Here is a 26,203-nt window from a genome sequence, read left to right as displayed (position 1 = left end):
TCAAGGGCCGTCGAGGCTTGATCTTGAATTTGGCCGGAAACTTCTTCAAGGGTGGTTGAGGCTTGATTCTTGAAGGTTGACTCGAACACATGGCAAGCAGGCACGTGGTGAAGGTGACGACTTGTTGCTTTGTTCAATCTTTCTAATTCACACCTGAGTAGTTTGGTTAATGGTATGATCTTCAAGATTGATGTGCTCTTCTTCTAGTTGGTGACTTGATCTTTAAGGATTTGATTCAAGGGTGGTGAAACGGCACATGCAGCCCACAACGCCTAGCAAGTCGACCCAAGAATTTGAAGGTCAAAACGAGTCCTCCACCCAGAGTGATTGCAAACCTGATGATATGAGATACTTTTGATTTTGAAGAAGTAGCGAATGAATCGGCACGTGCTTTGTTGTGCTTGTCTCCACATGCTTCAATGTATCATTTTCCCTTGTCTTATCTATTCTTCTGGCAGAATTAGCATCTTCTCGAGTTCTTCAGCTCAGACTCCTTCTGCTGAGCTGACTGTGCAGGCTGCATTCTTCTCTGCTTGTTTCTTCAGGCAGATGTGGCAGTTTCTTGACTTCGTCAGCTCGGACTCCTTCTGCTGAGCTGACTGTGAAGACTGCATTCTTCTCTTCTTGTTTCTTCTGCATGTTGTCTCCACATGCTGCAAGGTATCATTTTCACTTGCCTTATCTGTTCTTCAGGCAGATGTGGTAGCTTTTTTTTTGGAAGTACAGCAGCAGTGGGAGACGAGTACTCGAGAGCAGTGCTAGGTAGGCAATCAGGGAAGGGTTCCAAGCAGTCGGTTCCTTACCCGGGTTTGAGTGGAGGTTCCGGCATATTGTTTTCTTTATCTTTGTCTTTGTAGGTAAGAACAAGGACAAAGGAAAGGACATGAAGAACGCATGATATGAGATACTCTTGCTTTCTACCCTGGTGATATGAGATACTTTTGCTTTGGTGTCATTTGTTTGCAGAGGTACCCCAAGGAATAAGAAACACTGAGTGACTCGAGAGGCTTTGTTGGGAAGGCATTCTCGGAAATCCCGTCGAGTGTTGATTTTTATAGAGGCACGCAGTTTGTTTCAAAGCGCACTTGAATTTTCGCTTGTAGAAACTCCCTTCTTGGACTTCTAAGATCTTGGTTCGTCCGTCCTCTTCTTTCTTCAACACTTTGAAAAATGTCTGGACCCTCCGACCGTCGTTTTGACTTGAATTTTGGTGAAGAGGCAGTCCCTTCTTCTCCAGACAACATATGGCGCCCATCCTTCATATCCCCTACTGGTCCTCTTACCGTTGGGGATTCGGTGGTGAAGAATGATATGACCGCTGCGGTGGTGGCCCGAAACCTTGTCACTCCCAGAGATAACAGACTACTTTCCAAACGGTCTGATGAGTTAGCTGTTAAGGATTCTCTGGCTCTCAGTGTGCAGTGTGCAGGTTCTGTGTCTAATATGGCCCAACGTCTATTTGCTCGAACCCGTCAAGTTGAATCATTAACGGCTGAAGTGATGAGTCTCAAACAAGAGATAAAAGGGCTCAAGCAGGAAAATAAACAGTTGCATAAGCTCGCACATAGCTATGCGACAAACATGAAGAGGAAGATTGACCAGATGTAGGACTCTGATTGTCAGATTTTACTTGATCATCAGAGGTTTGTGGGTTTGTTCCAACAGCATTTGCCTTCGTCTTCTGAGGCTGTACCGTGTAATGAAGCTCCAAATGTTCAACCTCCGGCTCCTCTTCTTGCTGGAGTTCCGCCGAGTGATGAAGCGCCACCTGATCATCCTTGAAGATCCCCTTCTATAAATTTGATTTGACTTTTTTTTTATGTATAATGCAAATTTATGTAAAATTTCCAGAAAAATAAAAAATAAAAACGGACTTTATTTCTCTCAATGCATTTGTTTTGTTTTGTTTTTTTTTTTTTTTTTTTTTTTTTGCTGTAAACATACATATATTATGCACACACACATACATACATACATATTAATTTTTTTCACACACGGACTGATCCACCATTCCAAAACCTTTTCTTTTTTTTTTGCATGGTGCTAGCCACCAAGGATCCACTTTCTTCTTTATTTATTTATTATTATTATTTTATTTATTTATTTATTTATTATTATTAATTTTTTATTTTTGCAAATGGTGCCTAATGCATCATCTATTTATTATATATATATATATTATTATTTTTTTCTTTGCACATGGTGCTTGATGCACCATCCATATATATATATATATATATATATATATATATATATTATTTTAATATTTATTTATTTTTTTATTGTTTCTTTTGTATGGTGCCTGATGCACCATCCATATATATATTATTTTAATTTTTTTTTAGGGAACTTTAACAAAAAGCACCGGGTACTGTTCACTTTAACGAAAAACCACATTTTTACACTAAAAAGTCAATCCTAGTACTATTCACTTTACCCTTTATTTTGTCCTTATCATTAAAACTCAAAATTTTCAAGCCCCTTTCATTAGTTTTCCTTTTTTTTTATTGTTTCTTTTGTATGATGCCTGATGCACCGAAACCCTTATAATTTTATTTTGTTTATTCTTTTTTCTTTATATATATATATATATATATATATATATATATATATGGTGCTCTTTGCAAGCTGGGTTCGTGGGTGAAAACCCAGGCCGAGTCCGAGAGACGGAAGAAGGAGGAGGTAGTGCATAGTGTCGAGGAGGAGAGGGATGCAATCCAAGTCCCACGGCACAGCAGCGAGGCAAAGAAGGACAAACTCGAACCCAAGACCCTCGAACTGAGCGGAGGCAAGGCAGGGACAACCTCGATGGTGGAGGAGATGGTGACTTGGGCTGCATTTCTTGTTGGGTGTCCTGAGGAATTCCCTGGTTGCAGATCTTCGCACACATACTGGTCTGATTCGAGTAGGGTCTTGATGTCCGTTTTGTCTTAGGCCTTGAGGTCCACCTGTTGGGCTTGGGCCTCTGACGCCATAGCCTGGATGCAGACGTAACGACGCTGTCGCCGTTGATCTCGACGACACCGCAGAAGCTATGGCTCTCCGTATCAACCCCGTCGTCATTGTTGCGTCTCTGAGCTTGGGCAACATATGTAGCAGCAACCATTAAAGGGGTTCTCTGCTCGTCGTCGACGTGCGGCTGGGCTCCAAGATGACGGTCCGAAGGTTGGATGAGGACCTCTAACATCTCGCTCTCGGCGAAGCAGTTCTTGACGATTTCCATTTTTATCAGACGGTCCTGGATCTGCAACTCCAGTCGCAACAAACTTGCCACCAATATCTCATTCTGCCGCTGCGACCCTACCTCTATGATCTCCACTAGCACCGTGACTTTATTAGCATCGGGTCTGGTTTTCACCGATGGAAGACTCGGCGTTGAAGGGACGGATGGTACAGACGATGTCGAGCAGAACGGCGAGGAAATGACCGGGGCAGGTGAACCCAGATCTGAAACCGACAAGTTATCACTCAATACGGTTCGGAGACGACGGTTGAGAGTGGTGGTTGCGGCGTGTGCGGCAGGTGTCGTAGATGGCGTCGGCGTCGAGATTGGTGATGAAGAGGTGGTCTGCCGCACTGACTGGAGATGAAGACGAGTGGAGTCTCGGACCAGGTGAACAGATCGGCGGTGGGTGTGTGGGGTTTCCTCACCGGAGTGCTTCTCTCCATTTCGGGTCGGGTCCGCCTTGTAGGTGGTGTCGGTGATAAATAGCATCATGGTGGGCCTGGCCTTTAGGGCCTTTCGGGGCCTGTTTGAGGAAACGAGCTGCGGTTCTTGAGGCGGCCGAAGATGGATGTTCTGAAAACGCCATGGCATGACCTCGAGAATGAAATCTAGCAGTGGATCAAACCCTCAAATGTCGCTCTTCGGATTCTATTCCCCAGCGAACATAGACTATGCGGTCGCATCTTCTAAGGCTTCTTCTCTGTCTCTGTTGTTGACGTCGACGACCTTTTCTAGCGCGGCGATTCGTTGAACACTAGCATCTACACCCATCTGAACCGCCTTGTCTCTCAGGTCCTGTCATGGCGAAGACATCAGAAGGAACTTGTGGGGGTGAATTCGTCGCTGGTGGATTGCTGATCCTTGTTGCCTTGCCGGGAGCAGCCAACGAGTTTGGTATGAATTTCGAGGCACTGGAAGATCCCTCTATGCCTTTGTTGAGGTTAATGCTGCTGGTATTGGAGTAGAAGACGACGACCAGGAGGGTGGGCTCGGCAGATCAAGGCTTCAAGAATTGGGCCTGGATTTGTAAGCGAAGTCTGAGCAAGCATTGGTCTTGACCGCGGATTGGGCTTGTGGCTTGTGGCTTGAGCCTTTTGTTGCTGCTGGGCCGATACACTCATATATTATTTATTTTTTCTTTTCTTTTCTTTTGTTTATTTTTTGTTTTTTGTAAATACATAATAATATATGTATTCATTTTTTTTTATTTTTTTTTATAAATAATTTTGTATAATCAAATTGACTCTCAATAGTCAAATGTTTAATAAAACTCTCTTTTTTTATTTATTTTATTTTATATATATATATATATTTTATTTTGATGTGACTGAACTCGAAATTTTGAATATTCAAGCTGCCTACGTACCCTTCTAAAGAAGAGATCAAGTCGTAACGTAGTTCAAATACATACATATTTTTTTTTTGGTATTTTCTTTTTGTGCCGTTTGCAGTTTTAGCTCATGCAGGCAAGGAGTGATTGGTGTCGTTTGCAGTTTCAACTCGTGCAGACAAGGAACGTTGTGCCATGCAGTTTAGACTCTTGCGGACAAGGAGCAATTGGTGGTTTGTCAAGCGATCCGGGAGAGTTGTTCCTCGCAATCTTCATAGTAAGGAGCCTTGACCGAGTGATTGAAGAAGTCTTCGAGAAAGAAATCGCGCATTGTGATGGCAACAGACGATCTTTGTGTCGTATTTTCATCATCCTCAACACTTTCACGTTGCTTTGAAGGTTGACAAGAGCTACTTTGCCCCCTTTCCGATTGGCGGACTTGTGGAGGAGACGTATGCTTCTTGTGCAATTTCTTAGGAGTGACTTGAGTCCATCCTTCAACTTTGCTCGTCTTGGAGGATGCCGCCGGAGGTTGAGGTAAAAACTTTGAGTAGGAAGAGCCAGAAGTGATGGTGGTATAATTTGACTTCACCACATCGTCAAGATCTAGCTCGATGATTCCTTTTTGAGCCAGTTTCATGATGAGATCTTTCAGCACGAAGCACTTTTCTGTTGGATGACTGATGAAGCGGTGGAATTTACAGTACCTTGGACTGTCGGTACGATTCATCTCTTTCGGCCGTCTGTACTCAGGCAAACCGATCACCTTCTTGTTCAACAGGTCATCCAGCATGGCAACCACATCAGAGTCGGGGAATGGATAAGTTTTCTCTTCAAGCTCCTTCAAAGTGCGTCTACGCATCTCTTGATCACGAAAAGCTTCAGCTTGAATCGCCTTGCCTCGTGTAGGGATTTTGACGGGAGATGTGTTGACTGTCATTGCTTCCTTGGTGGATTTCTACGTAGCCTTCTCCACCTTTGTCTCAAGGACTTTGTCGTTCTTGTAGTCGGCGATCGGTTCCTTCTTCCCATGATGGGCGATGCTCAACTCCATGTCATGGGCGCGGGTGGCCAATTCCTCGAAGGTCCGTGGTTTAATGCCTTGAAGGATGTATTGCAAACCCCATTGCATGCCTTGGATGCACATCTCGATTGAAGAGGTCTCTGAGAGCCTATCTTTGCAGTCGAGGCTTAGAGTGCGCCATCTGTTGATGTAGTCAATGACTGGCTCATCTTTCCATTGCTTCGTACTTGTGAGCTCCAGCATGCTTACAGTGCGGCGGGTGCTGTAGAAGCGGTTGAGGAATTCCTGCTCCAATTGCTCCCAACTGTTGATGGACTCAGGCTCTAGGTCTGTGTACCACTCAAAGGCGTTTCCTTTCAGCGAGCGTACAAACTGCTTGGCGAGGTAGTCCCCTTCGGTCCCTGCGTTGTTGCAAGTTTCAACAAAATGGGCAACGTGCTGTTTCGGGTTTCCCTTTCCATCGAATTGCATGAACTTTGGCGGTTGATAACCCTTCGGCATCCTTAAGGCGTCAATCTTCTTTGAATATGGCTTCGAGTACAACCCGGAGGTATTAAAGCTCCCTTCGTACTACGCCTTGACGGTGCTGGTGATCATCTCCTGCAGCTGCTGGATAGAAAGAGATCCCATGAGTGCCGCTGCCTGGTCTCGCTCCGGCTTCACATCGTTTTCCTCCACTTGAGGCTCATCTTCTTCGTCATCTCTTCTCTGTAGTGGATCATCTTCTGGTTTGGGTTTCTCGCCATCCTGCGCCTCCAGTCGGTTGACAAGTGCTGCAATTTGTAAGTCTTTTTCTTCCACAGTTCGGGTTAACCTTGCAATTGCTTCATTCATCTGAGCCAGTTGTTCTTCGATTGAGGTAACGCCGATGGTCATGACTTGTGCAACCAATAGACGTGACTTTCCTTTAGACATCCAAGATGCTGACGAAGAACGTCGTTGGCTGTTTTGGGATGTCATCTTGTGTGCCTCAGCAGCATGCTTCGGTGCCCCCAACGAGGTCAGGTTGATGATAGACTCACACCTTTGATGCTCCCCTTGCTCTTTTAGCGGCACCAACTTTGAAGTGGCATGTTGATGAGCGGTTGTGGCGCCAATGGATTGTCTGTTTGCGGCAGAAGTGCTTAGGATCCTTCCCTCAGTGGTTGTGAGAACGGCTTATCCCTTGCTTAATGCCATTGACTTTGAGGTGTGTTTGGATTCCTTGAACGGAGAAAGAGATGAGAGGTAGAGATTGTCCCACTCGGCGTGCCAAATTTGTGAACACGAAAATTTCCTGAAACGAAAGAGACAAGAACAACGTGCACAAAATAATATTTGTATTTGATGATTTTGGGTTACAATCTCTCTCTATTTTGATCCTCTGATTCGATCTCCGTAAGGTGTTGATTTATGGATATTTTGTTGATCCAAGGGCCGTGGAGGCTTGATTTTGGATGAACTGTTGGAAGTTTCTTCAAGGACCATGGGCTTGATCTTTGAAGGTAGATTTGAGCGAATCTTCAAGGAGCCGTTGGGGCTTGATCTTAAGGATGAGTGTTTCTTCAAGGGCCGTTGAGGCTTGATCTTGAATAACGGTGATGAGCGGATCTTCAAGGGCTTTTGGGCTTGATCTTGAAGAATAGTGATGAACGGATCTTCAAGGGCTTTTAGGCTTGATCTTGAAAAATGGTGGCTTGTTGATCCAAGGGCCGTCGGGGCTTGATCTTGAATTGGTGGATGATTGTTGGTGTAAAGGGCCGTTGGGGCTTGATCTTGGAAGAACGATGAACAAAGAACGAAGAACACTTTCTTCGAGGGCTGTCAGGGCTTAATCTTGAATTGGTGGATGATTGTTGGTGTAAAGGGTCGTTGGGGCTTGATCTTGGAAGAACGATGAACGAAGAACGAAGAACGAAGAACACTTTCTTCGAGGGCCGTCGGGGCTTGATCTTGAATTGGTGGATGATTGTTGATCCAAAGGGCCGTTGGGGCTTGATCTTGGAAGAATGATGAACGAAGAATGAAGAACGACTTTCTTCAAGGGCTATCGGGGCTTGATCTTGAATCGGTGGATTGTTCTTCAAGGGCCGTTGGGGCTTGATCTTGAAGGAGGATTTGATGAAGAACGAAAAGGGCTTTCTTGATCCTTCGGGATTTGCTTGAGAGCTTCGGAGTTTCAGAGCTTCAGAGCTTCAAGGTGTAATATGAATTCCTCCCTCAAATGAATGAATTAGCCTTCTATTTATAGAAATTTCCAAGGCCTAATTTTGAATATAATATTCCAGATGAAATAAGTCGTTTTTGCCAGGTGTTGACACGTGTCCTGTTTGATGACTTTTCCAACTTATTTCGATTCTTTGTTTAGACACACGCTACGTGTAAAATTTATGTAATACATGAGCGTTGAAACTTTGATTTATCGGTCAACATTTATTTACCGAAATTTCGATGTCTACAACAATCTCTCTCTAATTTGATCCTCTGATTCGATCTCCGTAAGGTGTTGATTTGTGGATGTGCGATTGATCCAAAGGGGCGGTTGGGCTTAATCTAAGGATGAACGTTCTTCAAAGGCCGTGGGCTTGATCTTGAAAGTGGTTTTGAGCGGATCTTCAAGGAGCCGTTGGGGCTTGATCTTGAGGATGAGCGTTTCTTCAAGGGCCGTTGAGGCTTGATCTTGAATAACGGTGATGAACAGATCTTCAAGGGGCTTTTGGGCTTGATGTTGAAGAACGGTGATGAACGGATCTTTAAGGGCTTTTGGGCTTTGATGTTGAAGGACGGTTGGATGTGTGGATTTGTCGACGTTGTTGATCCAAAGGACCGTTGGGGCTTGATCTTAGGATGAACGGATGATGAACGATGAACACTTTCTTCAAGGACCGTCGGGGATTGATCTTGAATTGGTGGAAGTTTTTCAAGGGGCCGTCGGGGCTTGATCTTGAAGGTGGATGATTGTTGATCCAAGGGTCGTCGGGGCTTGATCTTGGAAGAACGATGAACAAAGAACGAAGAAGACTTTCTTGATTCTTCGGGAACCTGGATGCTTGAGAGCTTCGGAGTTTCAGAGCTTCAGAGCTTCAAGGTGTAATATGAATTGGTCCCCTAAATGAATGAAATTGGCTTCTATTTATAAAATTTTCCAAGGCCTAATTTTGAATATAATATTCCAGATGAAATAAGTCGTTTCTGCCAGGTGTTGACAAGTGTCATGTTTGATGACTTTTCCGATGATTCTCGATTTTTTGTTTAGACACACGCTACGTGTAAAATTTATGTAATACATGAGCGTTGAAACTTTGATTTATCGGTCAACATTTATTTACGGAAATTTCGTTGTCTACAAATGCCCCCACTTCAAGGTGCGTTGTATACCTGTGCTTGTCATATGTAGAAGATGTGTTTTGAAGTCCCTTATTGTAGATGTCGATCCAAGGGTCGTTGGGGCTTGATCTTGAATTGGGCTGGAAATTTCTTCAAGGGCCGTTGAGGCTTGTTCTTGAACTTTGTTTGAAATTTCTTCAAGGGCCATCGAGGCTTGATCTTGAAAGTTGAAATTGGACCACAAGGAGCTTCATGTGGTAGATGATCTTTGGCTTTGGTAGTGGATGTATCGGCACGTATTTGTTTTTTTGCACTTGTTAACTTTCCACAGTTTTGATCTTGAACTGGGTTGGAGGATTTTCTGGATTCCTCCAATTTGTTGATTTTCCACAGCTTATTCTTGAATTGGATTTGATTCAAATATGGTGGACGCTTGATCTTGAATCGGACTTGTGATTTCCTCAAGGGCCGTCGAGGCTTGATCTTGAATTTGGCTGGAAGCTTCTTCAAGGGCTGTTAAGGCTTAATTCTTGAAGGTTAACTCGAACGCATGGCAAGCAGGCACGAGGTGAAGGTGACGACTTGTTGCTTTGTTCAATCTTTCTAATTCACACCTGAGCAGTTTGGTTAACGGTATGATCTCCAAGATTGATGGGCTCTTCTTCCAGTTGGTGACTTGATCTTTAAAGATTTGATTCAATGGTGGTGAATTGGCACGTGCAGCCCACAACGCCTAGCGGGTCGACCCAAGAATTTGAGGGTCAAAATGAGTCCTCCACCCAGAGTGATTGCAACCCTGATGATATGAGATACTCTTGCTTCCGAATAAGTAGCGGATGAATCGGCACGTTCTTTGTTGTGCTTGTCTCCACATGCTTCAATGTATCATTTGCCTTATCTATTCTTCTGGCATAATGTGGCATCTTCTCGAGTTCCTCAGCTCAGACTCCTTTTTCTCTCTAATTCTTTAACTCGGACTCATTTTGCTGAGTTGATTGTGTATGCCGCATTTCCTTATTTGTTCTCCAGGCAGATGTGGCATCTTCTCGAGTTCCTCAGCTCAGACTCATTCTGCTGAGTTGATTGTGCAGGCCGCATTCTTCTCTGCTTGTTCCTTCTGCACGTTGTCTCCACATGCTGCAAGGTATCATTTTCACTTGCCTTATCTGTTCTCCAAGCAGATGTGGGAGCTTCTTTGGAAGTACAGCAACATTGGAAGACGAGTACTCGAGAGCAGTGTTAGGTAAGCAATCAGGGAAGGGTTCCAAGCAGTCGGTTCCTTACCCGAGTTTGAGTGGAGGTTCCGGCATATTGCTTTCTTTATCCTATCTTTGCAGGTAAGAACAAGGACAAAGGAAAGGACAGGGAGAACGCATGATATGAGATACTTTTGCTTTCTACCCTGGTGATATGAGATACTTTTGCTTTGGTGTCATTTGTTTGTAGAGGTACCCCAAGGAATAAGGAACACTGAGTGACTCGAGAGGCTTTGTTGGGAAGGCATTCTCGGAGATGAAGAAAGGTTCTGTATGTCTGCCTTGCTATGGAGGGTGAATGTGGACAGTTATAGGAAGTTCTTTAATACCTGTAGAGGTACTATTCGTTCACTCGTGTCGGCAACCAATGCGTGATTGATCAGTATGGCTTCACATGCTTTTTTCTTTATCAGAAATCTTCGACAAATTGTCCGTAATTTCCGCCAAGTTGAGTATGCATGTGACAGGTGTTGACGAGGCTGAAAAAGACTGGCGCCTCTTCGATATCTGGGATCGGCGCTTCGACAAATTACCCGTGATTTTCGCAAAGCTGAGTTTGCGTGTGACGGGTGCTGACGCGTCTGGAAAAGCAAGATGCCTCTCCGATTTCTGAGCTTGCCTCTTCGATTTTTGAATTAGCCTCTTCGAATTCTGAGCTCGCCTCTTCGATCTCTGAAATCTCATCGAGTGCTGATTTTTATAGAGACACGCAGTTCGTTTCAAAGCATACTTGAATTTTCTTTTGTAGAAACTCCCTTCTTGCACTTATAAGATCTTGATTTGTCCGACCTCTTCTTTCTTCAACACCTTTGAAAATGTCTGGACCCTCCGACCGTCGTTTTGATTTGAACCTTGGTGAAGAGGCAATCCCGCCTTCTCCAGACAACATATGACGCCCATCCTTCATATCCCCTACTGGTCCTCTTATCGTTGGAGATTCAGTGATGAAGAATGATATGACCGCTGCGGTGGTGGCCCGGAACCTTGTCATTCCTAAAGATAACAGACTGCTTTCCAAACGGTCTGATAAGTTGGCTGTTAAGGATTCTCTGGCTCTCAGTGTGCAATGTGCAGGTTCTGTGTCTAATATGGCCCAACGTCTATTTGCTCGAACCCGTCAAGTTGAATCATTGGCAGCTGAAGTGATGAATCTCAAACAGGAGATTAGAGGGCTTAAGCATGAGAATAAACAGTTACACAGGCTCGCGCATAACTATGCTACAAACATGAAGAGGAAGATTGACCAGATGCAGGAATCTGATGGTCAGATTTTACTTGATCATCAGAGGTTTGTGGGTTTGTTCCAACAACATTTGCCTTCGTCTTCTAGGGCTGTACCGCGTAATGAAGCCCCAAATGATCAACCTTCGGTGCCTCCTCCTCCTGGGGTTTTGCTTAGTACTGAGGCTCTGAATAATCACCCTCTGGTGCCTCTCCGATCTGGGGCTCCGCCGAGTACTGAGGCGCCATCTAATCAACCTTGAAGATCCCCTCCTGTAAATTTGATTTGTCTTTTTTTATATTTTTTTTATTTTTTATTAATGGCATGTGGAATGCGAATTTATGTAAAATAAATAAAAGATGGGCTTTACTAAATGCTTTATATATATATATATATATATATATATATATATATATATTTTTTTTTTCATATGTTTCTCATGGTGCCAGATGCACCACCACTTCCTTTTTTTTTTTCTTGTTTTCTTTTGTCACATGGTGCCAGATGCACCATCATCATTTTTTTATTTTTTATTTTTCATCATGCACCCACTATCCTTTTTTCATATGGTGCCAGACGCACCATGTTCCCTCATCATCATTTTTATTATTTTATTGTTTTATTTTTTTTTATTTTTTTTCTTTAATCATGGTGCAGTGTTCCACCATATATTTTTTTATTATTATTTTTTTGTATAAATTTGGGGGTAAGGCTAGCCGACATTCATCTCTCCCAGACCCTGCGTAAAGCGGGAGCCTTGTGCACTGGGTACGACCTTTTTTTGTATAAATTTGGATGACGGGATGGGGAATTTGCAAGGAGCGGAGCAAGGAGGCCGAGAAGATGGTGCTTCGAGCTTCACGACCGACTAGTCGTTTGACGGCGGTCGTTGAAGTTCTTTGCTATCATGGTGGCCATAGTGACGAGCTCGAGGGAGGCCAGGCGTTGCGGTGGAAGATGGGCAGAGAGGGCGGAATGGTCGAAGGTGAATACCGGTTTGGGATCGGCGATTTGCTTGGCTTATCTTGTTCTTGTTCACGGTAGTGAGAAGAATCACCATTCCAAATGATCTGTTGTTATCGTGACGAAGCATCTCAATCCCAAGCTCATTGCCAGCCACAAATCCCTGATGATCATGATCAGTACTCCGATGTCGCGGCGATGATATCCATCATCTAAGACAACAAGCTAGCCGAGCCCTCTTGATCTCTCACCATTTCTCAATGAGTACATGTTTGTCGAGTTCTTGGCTTCAACAGGAAACCATACACAAATCCACAACGTCTTCTCGTGGAACTTCTCCTCCACTAGTCAAGCCTTTCTCTGGATGCCATCAATGGAATCGTGCGAGAGTAACATAATTGTGACTGGAAGAGGAAGTAGTACAGCAAGCACCGAGCTTCGCGGTAATTTCTTAATCTTCACTACTGTGGTGGTTAGTCTGTACTATAGTAGCATGCGCAAAACCACCGGAATATCAGACACTCCTGTTGTGTTGTCGGAGAAAACACAGAGACCGAGAAGCGAAGCTAGATGAAGAACTCGGTGCTTTCAAATCTGAGCATCTCCTTGGCCGATTCCAGAGCTCCTATAAACAAAAGCAAGACCTTTAGAGTGTCCTGAGAAAACTCTTCCTCGCTGCTGCTGCCTTTGGTCTCGAAGGAACCCACCACGGACCTGACGGGGGAACTCAGAGCCTAGTTGGAGTGGAAAGCCTTGTTGAGAGCTTGTAACTTGTTCCCAAGTTTGGCAGCTCCACTATCTCCCCCAGCTCCTCCAGCGTTCCCGCGTCCCTGTGTCCCTGCTCGTACTTGTTATACCCACCATTGAGGATGATGACGAGGACTGTGACAATGCTGACGATGAAAACGAATGCGACGGTGGCGGGAGGTGGTTGTTGTTGCTGTGACTAGCTGTTTGTAAGCGGATTCACTGCTGGGGCATAATGGGAAGGCTCTGGCTGATGGTACTCACCGTGTCCATATGCTGCGGGCTGAGATACTACAGAAGGGTCTTCAACCCCCTGCTGCCCTTCATAACCTGTTTGGTAATAACCAGGATGTGCTTGACCTGTGCTGCTTGGATGAGTCCAATACCCAGCCTGAGGGTTGGCTGTTGGCTGGCTGTACGTAACTGGATAAGCAGCTGAAGGCTGGGTACTTTGAGAAGCAGTTGCATTCGCACTGGATGGCACCGCAGGTGGTCCATATCCTGTAGTTGCGTACTGTTGCTGGTAATCAGATACTGGAGCTTGGCCTCCATAACTTGGTGGCTGCTGAGCATATCCCTGATCATAACCATGGATGGCGACGGTGCCATGTAGAGAGAGTGAGAGGGCAATCAATTAGCGAACAACGATTCGTCCTTCCCCGTCGGAACCCTAGGTCGTCGGAGCAGTTGATCTGAGTCTTTACTTTTCCCGGCGGCAATCGATCGGCGTGGATTTTGAAGCCTTACGGTGTCGTTTTATGGGAAAGAGAGAGATGGTTCTGTTGGGGTTGAGATGTAGCAGGTCCAACGAAGAGGGGAATGACGGATTGGGCTTGGAGGCTGCCACTTGGGCCTGGATGGCCTCCTTTTGAGAGGCTTGCTGCTGATGGATATACATACATACATATATAGATATATATATATGTATGTAAAAGAAATCCTTTTTTTTTTATTATTATATTTTTTTTTGTAAACAAGTAATAACGTATGTATTCCCTTTTTTTTTCTTTTTAAATACATAAAACATATGTTTTTTTTTTCTAATAAAACATTATTATTTTTTTTATTTGATGTAACTGAACTTGAAATTGAATATTCAAGCTGCCTACGTACCCTTCCAAAGAGATCAAGTCAAAACGTAGTTCGAATAAGTGATAAATTTAACACTAATTTTTATGATGATTTTGCCGTACACAGTTTATGCTCTTGCGGGCCAGGAGCTTTGGTGTTGCCTTTTATTCTCGTGCAGACCAGGAGCATTTAGTGCCGTGTTGCAGTTTTAGCTCGTGCAGGCAAGGAGCGTTTGGTGTTGCCTTTTTTATGCTCGTGCAGACCAGGAGCGTTGGTATTGCCTTTTATGCTCGTGCAAACCAGGAGCGTTGGTGTTGCCTTTTATGCTCGTGCAGACCAGGAGCGTTGGTGTCCTACAGTTTAGGCTCTTGTGGACAAGGAGCTTTGTGAATTGTCAAACGATCCTGGAGAGGCATTCCTTGCAATTTTCATAGCAAGGAGCTTTGACTGCGTGATTGAAGAAGTCTTCGGGCAAGAAGTCGCGCATCGTGATGGCAATGGACGATCTTTGTGTTGCAATTTCATCATCTTCAACACGTTCACGTTGCTTTGAAGGTTGACAAGAGCTGATTTGCCCCCTTTCCAATTGGTGGGCTTGTGAAGGAGACATATGTTTCTTGTGCAATTTCTTAGGAGTGACTTGAGTCCATCCTTCAACTTTGCTTGTCTTGGATGATGCCCCCAGCGGTTGAGGTGAAAACTTTGAGTCTGAAGAGCCAAAAGTGATGGTGGTATAGTTTGACTTCACCACATCGTCAAGATCTAGCTCGATGATTCCTTTCTGAGCCAGTTTCATGATGAGATCTTTCAGCACAAAGCACTTTTCTGTCGAATGACTGATGAAGCGGTGGAATCTACAGTATCTTGGATTGTCAGTACGATTCATCTCTTCTAGCCGTCTGCACTCAGGCAAACCGATCACCTTCTTGTCCAACAGGTCATCCAGCATGGCAACCACATCAGAGTCGGGGAATGGATAAGTCTTCTCCTCAAGCTCTTTCAAAGTGCGTCTACGCATCTCTTGATCACGAAAAGCTTCGGTTTGAATCACCTTGCATCGTGTGGAGATTTTGACGGGAGATATGTTGACCGTCATCGCTTCCTTGGTGGGTTTCCATGTAGCCTTATCCACCTTTGGCCCCAAAACTTTGTCGTTCTTGTAGTCGGCGATCGGTTCTTTCTTGCCATGATGGGCGATGCTTAACTCCATGTCATGGGCGCGGGTGGCTAGCTCTTCGAAGGTCCGTGGTTTGATGCCTTGAAGGATGTATTGCAAACACCATTGCATTCCTTGGATACACATCTCGATTGAAGAGGTTTCCGAGAGCCTGTCTTTACAATCGAGGCTTAGAGTGCGCCATCTGTTGATGTAGTCAATGACTGGCTCGTCCTTCCACTGTTTTATGCTTGTTAGCTCTAGCATGCTCACAGTGCGGCGAGTGCTGTAGAAGCGGTTGAGGAATTCCCGCTCCAATTGCTCCCAGCTGTTGATGGATTCAGGCTCTAGGTCCGTGTACCACTCAAAGGCGTTTCCTTTCAGCGAGCACACAAACTGCTTGACGAGGTAGTCCCCTTCGGTCCCTGCGTTGTTGCAAGTTTCAACAAAGTGGGCAACGTGTTGTTTCGGGTTTCCCTTTCCATCAAATTGCATGAACTTTGGCGGTTGATAACCCATCGGCATCCTTAAGGCGTCGATCTTCTTTGAATACAGCTTCGAGTACAACCCGGAGGTATTTGAGCTCCCTTCGTACTGTGCCTTGATGGTGTTGGTGATCATCTCTTGCAGCTGCTGGATAGAAAGAGATCCTATGAGTGCCGCTGCTTGGTTTGGCTCCGGCTTCACATTGATTCTCTCCACCGTAGGCTCATCTTCTGGGTTAGGGTTCTCGCCGTCCTATGGCTCCAGTCGGCTGACGAGTGTAGCGATTTGCAAGTCTTTTTCTTCCACAGTTCGGGTTAGCCTTGTGATTGCTTCATTTATTTGAGCCAGCTGCTCATCGATTGAAGTTGCTCCAATGGTCATGACTTGCATGGCTGAACTGCCGCTCGAATCGGCATCAGAGAGCATGGATTCGGAGTATTTCCTTGGACTTTCGCCCCTTGGTGCCCTTGGTGAGGCTAAGGTGATCAAAGGCTTGTGCCTTGGGTGCTCTTGTTCCCTTGGCAGAGTTGATGCAGAGGTGAAAGAGGCGGCAGAAGTAGCTCTTGCCTTGCTTCGAGTCGTGATGCCTAAAATGACACTAGTTGCGGGAACAGTTTGAGCCTTCCTTGATGCCATTAATTTTGGAAGTGTGCTCGAATTTCTTGAACGGAGAAAGAGATGAGAGGTAAAGATTGTCCCACTGGGCGTGCCAATTTGTGAACATGAATTTTTCCTGAAACAAACAAGACTAGAACAACGTGCACAAAATAATATTTGTATTTGATGATTTTGGGTTACAATCTCTCTCTAATTTGATCCTCTGATTCGATCTCCGTAAGGTGTTGATTTGTGGATGTGCGATTGATCCAAAGGGGCGGTTGGGCTTAATCTAAGGATGAACGTTCTTCAAGGGTCGTGGGCTTGATCTTGAAAGTGGTTTTGAGCGGATCTTCAAGGAGTCGTTGGGGCTTGATCTTGAGGATGAGTGTTTCTTCAAGGGCCGTTGAGGCTTGATCTTGAATAACGGTGATGAACAGATCTTCAAGGGGCTTTTGGGCTTGATGTTGAAGAACGGTGATGAACGGATCTTTAAGGGCTTTTGGGCTTTGATGTTGAAGGACGGTTGGATGTGTGGATTTGTCGACGTTGTTGATCCAAAGGACCGTTGGGGCTTGATCTTAGGATGAACGGATGATGAACGATGAACACTTTCTTCAAGGACCGTCGGGGCTTGATCTTGAATTGGTGGAAGTTTTTCAAGGGGCCGTCGGGGCTTGATCTTGAAGGTGGATGATTGTTGATCCAAGGGCCGTCGGGGCTTGATCTTGGAAGAACGATGAACAAAGAACGAGGAAGGCTTTCTTGATTCTTCGGGAACCTGGATGCTTGAGAGCTTCGGAGTTTCAGAGCTTCAGAGCTTCAAGGTGTAATATGAATTGGTCCCCTAAATGAATGAAATTGGCTTCTATTTATAGAATTTTCCAAGGCCTAATTTTGAATATAATATTCCAGATGAAATAAGTCGTTTCTGCCAGGTGTTGACACGTGTCCTGTTTGATGACTTTTCCGATGATTCTCGATTTTTTGTTTAGACACACGCTACGTGTAAAATTTATGTAATACATGAGCGTTGAAACTTTGATTTATCGGTCAACATTTATTTACCGAAATTTCGATGTCTACAACAACTCGTTAGAATAATAGGTTTGACACGAATACGACAAACACAGGCCGTTTGCTAGAACTAATTCACGTATGCCTTACAAAAGTTGATGCAAGCCATTAGAAAACGTCTAGTCAAAGTAGCGTGATACCTCCAGAGAAAATAAAAGTTTCTGTATCCCTTGCCTATTTGCAAATCATAGCGAATAATTTCAAATGAAACGTGCCCAATTCCATTGCCCCACAGATCACATTCCCTTGCCTATTTGCAGATCATATTCCCTCTTATTTTGGGGGCACTACCACTACCGGAGGGTTCTTGCATTCCCTCTTTGGGATTAACTCAATAAACGAACAAATCTGGATTAACTAGTGGGAGAACCAATTATCATTTTTCTCAGCCAATTTTATTTATATGTAGTGATCAGGTGGTGGGTTTTACTTAAGACCACTTACTACTTTCTTATATTCTCTATAAAATCATAGCTGCTCATTTCACTTCACTTCACTTCAACATTGTCACACATTGACACCACCAAAATGGCACTCAATTTTACCAACATGAGAACTTCATCTGATGGAGCTTGGCAAGGTGATAATCCTCTTCACCATGCCTTTCCATTATTAATAGTTCAAACCCTTCTCATCCTCTTCGTTAGCCGCTTCCTCGCCTTCCTTCTCAAGCCACTCCGCCAACCTAAAGTCATTGCCGAGATATTAGTATGTTCATATCCTCGATCCTTTGGTTGTCGTGCATCCATCTGTGTTTATGTCTAAAACTACATCGTTTGTTTATTTGTATATAACCGAAATGAGTGTGCGCTATACTTTCAATTTGTTTGTGTATTTCAGGGTGGGATTTTGTTGGGACCATCAGCACTTGGCAGGAATAAAGATTTCTTGGAGATCTTATTCCCTTCATGGAGCACTCCCATACTCGAATCCGTTGCAAGCATTGGCCTTCTCTTTTACCTATTTCTCGTCGGCCTCGAGCTTGATCTGATCTCGATTCGCCGCAGTGGCAGAAGAGCCATCAGCATAGCACTCGCAGGCATGGTTTAACTTTTTCAATACTTTCTCATCTTACACACCCATATTTAATTAGGAAAACTAATAAAAATGGTTTGAAAACTTTGAGTTTTAATGATAATGATAAAATAAAGGGTAAAGTGAATAGTACCAGAATTGACTTTTTAGTGTAAAAATGTGGTTTTTCGTTAAAATGAACAGTACCGGGTGCTTTTCGTTAAAGTTCCCTTAATTATTATGTCAAACTGTTTTTGTTTGATTTATTCATTTTGATGACCATAAATAAAGAAAGATGTGTGAGAAGTTAAAAAAAAGTTTGTGTGTAAAACCAACAGCAATATTTAGTACTTTAATCTCAGGCATTTCCCTCCCTTTCTTCTTCGGAGTTGGTCTCGCATTCTTTACCCGAAAAGTCATTCACGGAGAGAACAAGGTCGGTTACCCTCAGCTTCTCGTGTTCACAGGGGTAGCCCTCTCCATCACCGCTTTCCCTGTCCTCGCGCGCATCTTAGCGGAGCTCAAACTTCTCACAACTCGTGTCGGTGAAACTGCGATGGCAGCAGCAGCCTTCAACGATATAGCTGCATGGATCCTGCTGGCATTGGCGGTGGCCTTAGCCGGCGGGAGCAACAAAAGCCCCTTAGTGTCCATTTGGGTTCTCATTTCCGGCGTTGGTTTTGTTGCTTTTCAGCTAACTTTGGTCCGACCTTTCATGAACTGGGTTGCCAGACGGTGCTCATCCGATCATGACCTAGTGGATGAGGCTTACATCTGCTTAACCCTAGCCGGGGTACTGTTATCCGGGTTTATGACAGACATGATCGGCATCCATGCCATATTCGGCGCTTTTGTTTTCGGGTTAACGATTCCAAAGGGGGGAGAGTTTGCAGCCAGACTGACCAAAAGGATAGAGGATTTTGTGTCTGGCTTGCTTCTTCCTCTATATTTTGCTTCAAGTGGTTTAAAAACTGATGTTGCTAAAATTCAAGGGCTCAGGGCATGGGGGTTGGTGGCTTTGGTCATATCTGTGTCCTGCACTGGCAAGATTTTGGGTACTTTTCTGGTGGCCATGTTGTTTATGATACCAGTAAGAGAGTCATTAGCACTGGGAGTCCTCATGAATACCAAAGGCTTGGTGGAGCTCATTGTTCTCAACATTGGGAAGGAAAAAAAGGTAATTTTAAGTGTGATTGTAACACCGTCACGTGATATTATTAATCTACAATTTATAACATCATCTCTAGAAATATCCATTCAAGTTGGAGGCTGTTTAGTAATCTTTATGTCCAGAACAAATCAACGATTATGGTAACAAGTAACATCCTCACGACAAACAGTTAATTCCTTCTATTCATATGAATGACTTAACAATATCCAAATCACAAGAATTCTTCTAGAAATAATCTTTAGATAATTGATAAAAGTATTACATTATTCTAATTATAATATTTGTACAGTAAAATGATGTTACGATTGCAAGGAAGAAAGACTCCTCTTTAGAAAAAAAAAATATTATCCCTTCGTACAGATTTCAGGCATTTTGATAGACATGGAGTATTGGTGCACAGAATCTATACCAACCCACTATATATGATGCAAGAAGATCCACTTCCTAAGTGTGATTAACTGTTTAGTGAAAACTCCACTTTGGTGGATTTAACTTTTGGAAATTTTGCTTTGCAGATTCTAAACGATGAGATGTTTGCTATTTTGACCCTGATGGCAGTTTTTACCACCTTCATGACAACTCCAGCAGTGATGGCCATTTACAAACCCTCATGGGATGTCATTGCTTCTCAAACTCCCCGTCTCTTACAGGGACAACATTCTCCGACCAAACCCGCCCACAGACGAAAGGACCTTCGAATCCTTGCTTGCGTTCATGGACCTGGAAGCGTACCCTCCCTCGTCAACCTCATCGAGTCAGTCGCACCTGCCTCACAAGACTCATCGCCGCTCAAAGTTTACGTGATGCATCTTGTTGAGCTCACCGACCGTTCATCGTCCATTATGATGGTACATCGAGCTCGGAAAAATGGTTTTCCCTTCATCAACCGCTTATGTCGAGGGGTCTCACAGGACCAAATCCCTGCGGCGTTTGAGGCGTATGGTCAAGTCGGTCAAGTCACCACCCGCCACACAACGGCCATCTCCGCGTTGTCCACAATGCAAGAGGATATTCTCCATGTTGCAGAGGCGAAGACGGTTTCCCTCGTCATCTTGCCTTTTAACAAACAATGGAGAAGAGAGGAAGAGAAGGAAATGGAGGTTCTGGGGGATGACTGGAAAAGGGTCAATCAGAGGGTCTTAAGTACTGCAAATTGCTCAGTGGCATTGTTCGTGGATCGTGGATTTGGCAGCAGACGTGAGAGGGGTGCCGCCACTCCCAAGAGGGTGTGCATTTTGTTCTTGGGGGGACCTGATGACCGGGAGGCTCTGGAATTTGGTGGAAGATTGGCACATTCAACCGTTATGGTAACAGTTGTAAAATGCATTACGGACAGCTTGGAGCAAAATCATGAGAAGGAACTAGATGAGGCAGCAGTTGCAGAGTTGAGGAGGTGTAATGAATCAGTGGAATACATAGAGAAGGTAGTGACAGGCGGCATCACGGGGGCGGCGGTGAGTATAGGGCTGAGTAGGGAATACGACCTGGTTATCGTGGGGAAGGAGCAGCAGAATTCTGAATTGGCTCGCCATCGGCTGGAGCATGCTGAACTGGGACAAATTGGAGACACATTAGCATCGTCACCTGGGATTTCGTCCTCTGTTCTTGTGATACAAACACCAAGAACCCGCACATGAGGGATGCTGTTGTACTGTGTAAAAGGCAGTTGGACAACGGCGGGATTCAACGACCAAAAACGATGAATCAGCTATTTGGAAATAATAATCTGCGTTTTAGGGTGTTTAACTGTCGCTATGTAATTTAGTTTGTCATTAGCTTCGACTAAGTAGGGTTCAGGGTTGTAAATTCATGCGATAAGCAGTGTTCGCGTTAAATGGTTAAATAAGCGGTAGAATAGAACGAACAGAATCGAGCAGTGTGGGGATCCGCATGGTGCTTTTCATAGAGGTAAATTACTCGTGTAAACCAGACACGTATGGAGTGTGAGAATTTTACCCGACCAATAATTTAACCAGAAAATAAATATTGTTCAGATGATTGCTAATGACTGATATTTCAAACGGCGAGCACATATCAGAACACGAAAGAAGGATAACAAACAAAAACAGATGCAAATCAAATGGAAATTTTCATTCCTCAAATCTCACAAACAAATTTGAACCTCTTTTGAATCGGGCAATGACCCTCCTTGTTGATGGTTGTACATATATAAACAACTTTTGGAAAACGATGAAAATCCCAAATAAGTTACATAAAAATCTTTTCAAGATGAAAGAAAAAGAGAAGAAAACTTTTCTGCAAATATACTAAACCTCAACAAGTGTCTTTTCCATGGAAATGGATCTAAATTCCAATATATCACCAATCAATCAGTCAGCACCAGCGGCTAACAATTTCCGCCTCCATCAAATTCCATATCCATCAGCTAGGTCCTAGGTATCACCCTTGGCATCCATCCGTTTGAGTTCTAATTTGTGTCCGACATGAGTCAACCAGTATTTGCTGAGACCACGTGAGATTCCTACTTGCATGATATACACAACGCAAAACAGGTATAAGAACTCCAAACTAAATTGGTACCTATCTCAGCCAAATTCAATTCAAGACACAAATAACACACGCCTTCTTATACTGGTGGAACATGGTAAAAAGGTAAGATATGGAAAAGGTTATAGTCTTATAGATAACCAGAAAATAAGTTCCCCGTATTACACTAACCTTAGTTAAAGCCTCCCCCAGTCCACGCTGAATCAGATTTCCCATTGTGACCAGCCTTTGAGATAGATGCACTCTGGTAAGCATTATCATATCCATCATCTTTGCCATCATCCCAGCCAGCCCAACCATCAGTGCTGTTGGATCCCGTTCCTTTAGTAGTCTCTTGCTTCCTTGTGTCTTTTTGGTCCCAATCATCCCAAGAACTAGAGCCGTAAGAATTAAGATTCCCACTCGATGATTGCCCCCCTACGGAAGAAGAATTCCATTCTTTGTTCTCCTGTTTAAACTCTTGATAGTATCCATTCTGCTCACTATCATTTCGTTGCCAGTTATTCTCAGCTTTCCCGTTTGTTCCATCTTTAGTGTACTCTTCAACCTTCTGTGATGCTAATGCCATGACCCCTTTCATAATCCCCCAAGTCCTTTGTCCAATCTCTGAAGTCTTTGCAGTGACAACATTAACAGTTTCATTCACCTTGTAATCATAGCCGCCTTCTTTCACCTGTTATAAAAGTTTGATCATATAACTTCATTATCAAATTTCAGAAATTTAGCTAACCTTTAGGCCTATATAAATTATTACCAGTGATTGAAGAAATATAGCTTTCAGTCTATCTGTCTGTTGTAAAAATAATGGTCAATATTAATCTATGTGAAAATGTTGTGTACCACATAACACAAATGCAACTAGAACAATTTCATGGAAACTTTGATAAAACATGTCTGGAACGGAGCTTTTAAGTGATGTTTAGTGGTCACTCTCTTTCACACAAACTCTCTTTCTCTCACACACACACATGAAACTCTGAAAACTATCAAACCTTTCTTGAAACTCTGAAAACTCCCAAACCTTTCTTGAAACTCAAAGATATGTAAAACGAAATCAAAGAAAGAGAAAAAAAGGAAATGCATAACTGCCCAGATGTGTCTTCCTTATGAAAGATGTTCTTTTCCCTCCAAAAATTCATTTTTTTCTTCATATTTTCAAACCTCAGGACATTTAGGGGTTGGACAATTACAATAGAAATAGGGATGGCCAATGGGAATCCATTTCGCCACTGTGAGTGTTGGGTATTTGTTAATTGGGGTGATGAATGGTGATGAGTGTGGTAGTGGTAGCGGCAGTGATGGTGATGAGTTAAGCTAGAGTTTCCTAACTCAAAAGTGATGTTTGCGCAAATTATATCACAGTTAAACAACAAAGCCCCAAGTGTCGGGTACACGAACCAAAACAAAGAATACCACTAAAAGCACACATTACAGTCAAGAATCATGAAGTTGTACAATATTGAATTGACAAAGCTACATTGAGAATTTTGAAAAGGAAAAAAACAAAACTAATAGAACAAAGGGTGCCAAATATATACCACCATAGCCAAAAGAAACACAGTACGCATACAAAGTGATGCCATTGACGGCATTCAAAGGAAGTATTAAACATGCTGTGCAGTACATGGCATTTCAATCATTTCCAAATATAAATGCCTGGCAGTAGCAGCGCGATCGTCCAGCATCTGACAAAATTAAGAATGAATAGAGAAATACCTTAGTAGTGATATCTTTAGTGCCGGCCTGTACTACACTTGCAGCCGACTGAGCCGCCGATGCAGCAACCAAAGATAACCTTCCAAAACCCTATTCAAATTAAATAAACCGAAAACTATCAGCATTTCCATCTACAATCACGAATCAACGATAAACATAATAATAAAAAATAAAAAATAAAAAATGCAACCTGAGATACAACAGACAACACATCGCCTTGCGCATTCACATTATGATTCTGCGAAGGGGCGGGGCTCGATCCAAACCCGACATACTTCCCGCCCTGTGAGGGCGGTAGCCCGTCAGGCCGCGAATCATTCTCTGCCATTTTCCTTGCGAAAAAGCTCTCCTTGTTCGCCGCCGAAGCCTCCAATTGTGATCTCGTGATGTCCTCCGTGGACCTCGACTTGGCTGGCATCCCACCTCCATATCCACCAGCACCACTACCACCATGAACACCACGGCCTCTAAAGTTACCGGTCGACTGATTCCTCCTCAAATCGGTCGACGATCTAAAACCGTCGTCATCCCAACTATCCCACCCACCATTGTTCCCAGAACCACCTCCCCTGCCACTTCCACCGCCGCCGCCTTGGGCCAAAGGCGGCTTCTTTTTCCCAAACCCTATGGTCTCCTGAACAACAGGTGGGTCCCTCCAGGGACGCCCCTCGGCTAGGGCTTGAATCCGATCCCGGTACACGCTGGCAGAGTTGGTATTGTACTTGGTGACGATATCCGTCTCCTTAGGAACGCCGTAGCTGGCTAGGAAGGCGTTGAGCTTCTCGTTGCCACCAGCCTCCATCTTCTTGATCTGGATCTCGGACCACGAGTCCATTGTCACGGATCGGACGAACGAGATGTGGACGCCGAGCCCGCGGTGCTTGCCGGAGCACTCTAAGCACATGAAGACACCGTAGGATACCGAGGCCCATTGCGGGTTCTTCTGGGAGCAGTCCACGCAGATCTTGTTCCCCGGCTGCGATTGCAGGTCCCGGAGCCGACGAGATGCCGCCATTTTTTCTCTAAGTCCGATCTAATCGGATTGTACGAAAAATCGGAACAAAAAATTGAGATGCCCTTTAAATCAGTCACACGTGATACGCACGTGATTGATTTGGATGGAAGTTTTAAGAGAGTTAACGTTACTTCACGTTTTTAGGGGATCTCACTCACAGCGTCACACATTTTTATGATAATCTTAATGAAATATTTTTGTTATTGTTTATTTTTAATATTAAAGATATTTTTATTTAAAAAATTATTTATAATACTATTCACTTACATTTTAATTTTATTATTTTCATTAAAACCTAAAAGTTTTCATTAGTTTCTTTTTATATTAGAAAGGCTGGATTAAACAGACTCCACCGTTCCTGTCTCTCTGTGTGTTACAGTTTCACGCACGGATCTCCTTCATATCGCAAGGGTGGCACGTGCGGTGAATTTGTTTTACTTTCTGTTTTTATTTTTTGTTTTATTTTTTATTTTTTAATGAATTCAGAAATAACGAACTTTACCAAATTTGTTTTCAACAACATAAAGTTACTGAATTGGTTTTTTGTTTTTGTCGAGTTACCTAATTGGTTGCTTAACGTACTTTGTGAGAGTTTGATTTTTTATTTTTCTTTCTTCTAATCCATGGTGCAAGTGAATGATTAAACCAGACCGTTCTTCAAATAATTCAAGGCAACTATCACTATTCAAAGAAATCATGATGAATCGGTGAACTTGATTTTCACCTAAGATTAATCAAACCGCTCTTCAAATAATTCAAAGCAATTATCACTATCCAAAGAAATCATGATGAACAGGTGAATTTGATTTTCACCTAAGGTAAATCGATGAAATAGTCATCATCATTTCATTCAACATTCAATTATTTTGTTGTCGAAATAAATGTAGCATCACATGTGTCTTATATGTATTACGATGATATTTTTATTTTTTAGGCAGAAAGCAAATTTCAACAACTATGATTTCATTTGAAAACTTTTACCGAAATTTTGACGAATCGAACAACTTGGTTCGTCATATAATCGCTGACCGAATGATTTTAGTTGGTTGTGTAACTGAATCAGTGCAATCAAGACCAATCCAAATTTTTTTAAGTTGTCAATTTGACTGAACCAAACCATACAAAATATACCAAATACCTTACAAAACAGTGTACTTTTGTTTTTTTTATTCATGAAATTTAGGGGAGGGGAGGCTACCCATCCGATTGATAGGATAGACAACAAACCTCTTTGAGGACTTGCATAGGGGGTTTTAGCCTTTCTTTTATTTTTTTCACAGATTGTTCACTAAGATGGATTGCCGACAATGAAACTTGA

The 26,203-nt window shown here is 43.4% G+C and overlaps 2 protein-coding genes across 3 annotated transcripts; one reads left to right on the top strand and one right to left on the bottom strand.

Annotated features, from left to right (window-relative positions):
• The first annotated feature begins 17,740 nt into the window (after positions 1 to 17,740).
• LOC103433391 (cation/H(+) antiporter 20) lies at positions 17,741 to 21,644 on the top strand. Its single transcript, XM_070820611.1, has 4 exons — positions 17,741 to 18,169; positions 18,302 to 18,500; positions 18,838 to 19,652; positions 20,162 to 21,644. The coding sequence occupies exons 1-4, from the start codon at positions 17,990 to 17,992 to the stop codon at positions 21,281 to 21,283; spliced, it is 2,316 nt and encodes a 771-aa protein (XP_070676712.1). The 5' UTR covers positions 17,741 to 17,989; the 3' UTR covers positions 21,284 to 21,644.
• Positions 21,645 to 21,716: 72 nt separating this feature from the next.
• On the bottom strand, positions 21,717 to 25,060 carry LOC103408374 (probable ADP-ribosylation factor GTPase-activating protein AGD6). 2 transcript variants are annotated; one of them, XM_008347226.4, is made up of 4 exons: positions 24,061 to 25,060; positions 23,871 to 23,960; positions 22,326 to 22,827; positions 21,717 to 22,128 (listed from the first exon to the last, which is right to left on the bottom strand). In XM_008347226.4, the coding sequence occupies exons 1-3, from the start codon at positions 24,883 to 24,885 to the stop codon at positions 22,327 to 22,329; spliced, it is 1,416 nt and encodes a 471-aa protein (XP_008345448.3). In that variant the 5' UTR covers positions 24,886 to 25,060; the 3' UTR covers positions 21,717 to 22,128; position 22,326. The 2 variants fall into 2 exon arrangements, with proteins under 2 accessions (XP_008345448.3, XP_070676713.1); XM_070820612.1 differs by having other exon boundaries at positions 21,717 to 22,131; positions 24,061 to 25,035.
• Between the last annotated feature and the right edge of the window lie 1,143 nt (positions 25,061 to 26,203).

The sequence above is a fragment of the Malus domestica genome, chromosome 04, assembly GCF_042453785.1.
Source record: "Malus domestica chromosome 04, GDT2T_hap1".
In the NCBI taxonomy this organism is placed as follows: domain Eukaryota; kingdom Viridiplantae; phylum Streptophyta; class Magnoliopsida; order Rosales; family Rosaceae; genus Malus; species Malus domestica.
This window is presented reverse-complemented; position numbering and strand designations above follow the sequence as displayed.